At 33.6% G+C, this 5,603-nt stretch overlaps 1 protein-coding gene across 4 annotated transcripts; it reads right to left on the minus strand.

Annotated features, from left to right (window-relative positions):
- Window positions 364-5,393, minus strand: LOC107622750 (E3 ubiquitin-protein ligase RGLG5). Of its 4 annotated transcripts, XM_021114763.1 has the most exons (14): window positions 5,220-5,393; window positions 4,961-5,032; window positions 4,522-4,836; window positions 3,335-3,419; window positions 3,077-3,217; window positions 2,855-2,968; window positions 2,682-2,779; window positions 2,401-2,480; window positions 1,838-1,943; window positions 1,617-1,744; window positions 1,337-1,520; window positions 1,156-1,212; window positions 886-937; window positions 676-759 (listed from the first exon to the last, which is right to left on the minus strand). In XM_021114763.1, exons 1-13 carry the CDS (start codon window positions 5,229-5,231, stop codon window positions 932-934), a joined length of 1,398 nt encoding a protein of 465 aa, XP_020970422.1. In that variant the 5' UTR covers window positions 5,232-5,393; the 3' UTR covers window positions 676-759; window positions 886-931. The 4 variants fall into 4 exon arrangements, with proteins under 4 accessions (XP_020970421.1, XP_020970420.1, XP_016180253.1 ...); XM_021114762.1 differs by lacking the exon at window positions 886-937 and having other exon boundaries at window positions 364-759; window positions 4,964-5,032; window positions 5,220-5,391; XM_021114761.1 differs by lacking the exon at window positions 886-937 and having other exon boundaries at window positions 364-759; window positions 5,220-5,391.

Raw genomic sequence — 5,603 nt, forward strand, 5'->3', positions numbered from 1 at the left:
ACTTATCTACTATCATACCAGTATAAAGTACCAAATGGCCAAATATTATCTTATTTCGCACTAAAATTATCTATATCTAAATTTTAGTCAGGTTGAAGATAATGGAAGAGTAGAAATAGTTTAAGTATTAATTTTTTAAAAAAGTTTAAAGATTTGGTATTTTTGTCAAAAGACATTATCTTTGACGGTAGAACGTTAGTTTTTTTTTATGGATAATTTTCTCAACCATATTCATATATAAAAATGGTTGTTTTTCCCTCTTTTTATACACCTTTCACTTTAGTATTAAAAGTAAATGATAAACAATAAGAAAATAAAAACTTTGCTTTTTTAAATTATAAAAATAAAGTATACAAGAAAATGTATAAAAAGAAGTGGTACAACATTATTTCTCTTTGTTTATTATAGACAAGTGGGGTAAGGTCCATCCTTTACAGTTTTTTGGCTCAAAATTGCAAATACGGTATTTTATGTACAAGAAGTAACCTACCCATCAACATTCACAACAATTCTTTACATCTCCCTCTCTCAAAACAAGAAGGAACCCATCCATGAATCTATAATTTTATGGTTTACTGTTTCAAAACAACACTTGGTTTCTGAGTTCCTTTTTATGACCAACTTTTATCATGCAGCAGAACAAATTAGCAAGTAAAACCAATTCTGCATCGTAAATAACTAGTAAAGCCTTATCCTGGTTTGGATTGTGCTCCGGCAAATGGGGCAGAATTCGAGGTTTACACCGCATTCGCAACAAGTCTGTGATGAGAGCAAATGCAGGAGAAGAGGAAAGAAAAATGTATTAATATATGTTGGTACTTTCTGTAGAGTCTTAGATTCAAGATTATTTGGCAATATATAATTTTAAAGGTAAATCACATTGACCTCCTTTGGAATTAATTGATATTACACAATGCACCCCTTGATTTTGTCATGCCTACACTGACATCTTTATGTTAATAACTTATATGGGAGATTAGGATCTAGAATTTAAAATAAACAAAATTTAAAAAGAAAAATTGACTAATGTTGGCTGAAAAAAGTTGGTTACCTGATAAAAATATTTCAGGGTACAGAGCGTTATATAACTTAAAATATTTCAGGGGAGGTATAATGTTACAACTGGAGATAAGGCTATTATATTAAGTTGGTTACCTGATGCCCGCAACCAAAAGCCATATCCTTTGCATTGGTGAGACAAATTGGACAAACCTACAATTAACCATGTCATGTGTAAAATCTACTATGCAAAGTGAGCAAATAATCATGAATCAAATGATGACATAAAGTGAGGAGCTAAGCTGTATGGCACGTTTGAAAAACATGATCTTAGTACCTTGTTATCATATAGAGGACTTGAAGATTGTTCTGCGTTAACTCTATTATCATAGCCAGTATGCATAGGCGTATTCTGCTGAAAACTGTCCGGCCGATAAGATCTCGTGCTAAGGCTAGATGGATTCCTTTCATAAAGAGGTGGGGGTAGAGGAACCCTGTCTGGTGAATGTCCCCTCCTTGAACTATTTTTGCAAATGTAGATATAGGGATTTCAAAGTCAGGTATCACACCATTAAAACAAAATATATAAATACCATGTTTTCATATATTGCATTTACCCTAAGATGCCAAGTTCCAGGGTTGCCTTATATTGAGAAGGTATCTCCATCAAAGCTGCCAGAGCAAAGTCTGCCTCTCTTTTGGCCGGATCCGCACTCCTCGACATTATTTCGGTAAAATTCACAAACTGCATTCAGGCTCCACAAGTTAGAATATCATAATTCAGTATTACTGCAAGATATGGCAAGTCAAGATAACTGAATGAATTATTACACCAAACCTGAAAATTGTCGAATGATCTAGTAGGGATGTTATCATCAAATTCCCTCATCATATCCCAAGGTCCATCTCCAACTCCGACCAAAACTATTGAGAGTGGATACTCACTGCCAATTTCAAAATGAATTAAAGATTGCAAAATAGTGGAACAGATCCTCTAAATTGGAAAATTGATAGCATAATTTAGTGATATATTCTTTCTTCGGGGAAAGGAACCTCCTTGAGTTAACATTAATCAAAGCTTTACTGGCGGAATAACATTTTTTTCCTCCGTTTTATTCATTCAAAATGTTTACATTATTTTAGTTTTTGGCAAACCTTCTACTCCTAAGACACCTCAGCTACTCCCATGACACCCAATACTATATTTATGATATTCTTCTAATTATTCATGTCCATTTCTCTATGTCAAGTGTGAATTTTCACCTTTGGTTACATACTTTTGTCGGACCCATACTAGGACTAGGACCCACCTTATCAATCAGCAGTACTCAACAGGAGAAAGAACTAAATTTATTTATATATTTATTTATTTTAAAAACTAAATAAAATAAATAAACTTACCTGGCTTTTACAATGGCATCTATTGTCTTCTGTTCTTGTGGACTCAAGTGTCCATGCTTGGTGTCAATACTTCTGGTCACCTGTCACAATAGGCTAGTGTTTTGAGAACGTGCAAAAACAAGAAATATCTACAAGACAATCAAATCATTTAGAGAAGCCTTGTAAATCAATATCAATCATAGTTGACGTTTGCAATCTTGTCATATTTTGTCACTGATGCAAATTCAAAGTACTTAAAATTGTAACTACTCAATAGTATGAAATATGAATTGAAGATTAACCTGTCCATCTGCAATTATCAGCAAGACATGATACTGGCCACCACTTTGCTCAACAATAGTTATCGCCATCTCGATAATTGGGGCAAATGAAGTAGGTCCTGCCACATGTGTCCAATGAGTTATAATGAACCTCATACAAAAGTTCATATTAAGATTATTGGTGGAAGCTAAACCTGCAAGTTTGAGGCGCGGAACAATTTGTCTGTATCGTGCCAAAACTTCCTCAAATCCATTGCAGAACCTCTCGTCCGAATGGAAACTAAATACATCTTGATCATGCGTCGATGCTGACCCAAAAAAATTAAATAAAAAAGATAAAAATCAAACATTATCAGGCTTGCAATCTGAAAACATGAACTTCATTGGAAAACCATTAGATTAACATTTGGCATTACCATCTCCAAATCCATAACAAGGAATCAAGTTATCTTCGTCGAAAACGGATAAAGTTTTCCCGATAATCGAGATAGCTTGTTCATAGGGGTTATAACCATTTCCAATATGATGCAAACATTTTCGATTGAATGACCGCTTCCCTGATTTTTGAAGGGAATTAAATAGTTAGCTAGCATTAAAATCAACAAAAATTAGGGGAAAAAATAAAAATTAAAAAACAAAAACTTAATCATCAAATATGAGTTAAGTATTAGAACCTGTCCACTCATTGCTCTTTGTGAAATCAATGCCAACAATGAGATTAGAAGATTCCAGGCCAGCATTTGCAAGAGCAGCAGTAACCTGTGTTCAATTAGGTTATCATCTGACAAATTAATGTCTATTTTATTCTATCTCCAGCGTTGTAAAAAAGTCACAAATTTTTTATCGAAAAATAGAATAGACTACTTACATAAACAAAAATATTGTTTAACTGCAGATATCTTTTGACGTTAAGAATAGCAACCTAATCAATGTAGAATTTTTTTTAATAGGATTAATTGCACAATTAGCTGGGGTCATTTTCTTTGGTTCACAACTAGGATATTCACCATCAAACAAGGTGATTAATCCTTTGCTAGCTTGTAGGCACCTTGATGCATGCATGAAACAACTGGTGCAGAGTTTTAACATTTTTTCATGTCCAAGGTGAGGATCGAACTCTCGATACTTTATTTAGAGAGGATGATCCTCTTCCGCTCAATCACACTCCCGGGAAAGAAGAAAAAGAAAGTAAAGTCAATTCAACAAGCCGGCTTCATCCACGTAACTGAATCTAACATTACAGAACACATGGACTAGTTTACTAGAAACAGGGGATTTGCCCCAGTAAATTATTTACTCACTGTAATATTGTAATAATTCTAATGCACTTCGCCATGAAAATATAGAAAAAACTGGGATATAGTAAGAGATATTTCATCGTTCCAATAATAAGTTAATAATTATATGGAACTAAAAATATATATATATTCCCACTGTCACTCTAGTTTCAGAGAGAAAAGTTCACATCTCCTTTTTTTTCAATTGGATTGAAATAAATAAATTGGTTTCCTTTCTTTTTCTTAGTTATATTTTTCCATTTTTGTTGTTAGACCAGAAAAATATATGGATAGCATTCACACTATCATGGAACAAACTTCAATTTCATAAGTCAAATTACAGAAACAGTTTCTTAGGCCACGTTGTAATAAAACAACAACAGGTCAAATGATAATGACAATCAAAATCCAGGTTGATTCAAATAATTGCTCAGAAGCAATCAAATCACAAGAACACTGTCCATGCAATGATCTAAAACCAGTATTAACCATGAGTTTAACCCGTCAGAAAACACTAACAATTATTATTATTTTTCATTTGAGGTTGAAATTGCGAATTTACTCTAAGTAAACAAAAAAGTTACCTCATCATGTGAACGGTAATCATCATTAATCCTTGAATATCTCCTATCAAGCTTTCTCTTTGGTTGTGAAGAAGCATAGTCATAATATGGAGCTGATGCATGGTGGTGTTGAGGTGTTTGATATGGACTCTGATTAGGGTACCCTCCATAGTTATCCCATGAAGATGAAGAACCACCACCACCACCACATGATGAGGAAACATGTCTCCGATCACCACCAACACACTCTCTTGAACTCTTCCCTCCCATGACTGTCTCCTTCAGAATAAACCCCAAGAAGCACAAAATTGCAAACAATGCTGTCAAAATCTCCAGCTGCAATTTTTTTTTAAAGAAATCAAAATCACAAACATGCATGAAATTATTATCATTATTATGAATCATTGATTATATAAACGTAGGAACCAAATCTAGAATGATAATAAGGATAAAATCTCACGACTTTGACTAGTAGTAGAACTGACTGAGCAATCAATAGGTTTTCCAAATTGCGAAATTGTTTTGCAAAGCCCTAAAATTTGGAGAAGGGAAAAACAACACCAAAGCCAAATTGTAAACTGTAGGCCTTATATTTGAAGTGATTATGACTTGTTCAAAGGAAAACGACCAATTATACCAGCATTCATTTTTTTTTTTTAATTTCAAATGTATACTCGTCGTATTAGATATTTTGACGAAAGTTCGTGTTAATTATATACCTCCGGATTCATGAGCTCTTCAACTAGAATTTGAGGGGGAATAAAAAAGAAAGAAAAGGATTTGTGAGAGAGAAAGAAGGGTGCAGTTAGAAGAAACCCAGGAAGGTCAAGTCAACTGCTGATAAAAGAAAAACTTCCATTTCATCCTTTTCTTTCTGCTTCACAAGAGGTTTCAATTTTAAAATAAGAATAAATGACAATTTGTACCCATAAAAGATGAAAACGTTGACATATGTATCCACATTAAATCGAAACTAAACTTGTATGCCATGTAGGGTATTTTTGTCACATGGAGGACATTTTGCGTGGGTCATTTATTCTATAAACCCTATTAGGCCCAAAGACCAATGACTAATTTTTCGGATACTACAGAGGCATAAAGTG

This window comes from Arachis ipaensis, chromosome B10 (genome assembly GCF_000816755.2).
Source record: "Arachis ipaensis cultivar K30076 chromosome B10, Araip1.1, whole genome shotgun sequence".
NCBI lineage: Eukaryota > Viridiplantae > Streptophyta > Magnoliopsida > Fabales > Fabaceae > Arachis > Arachis ipaensis.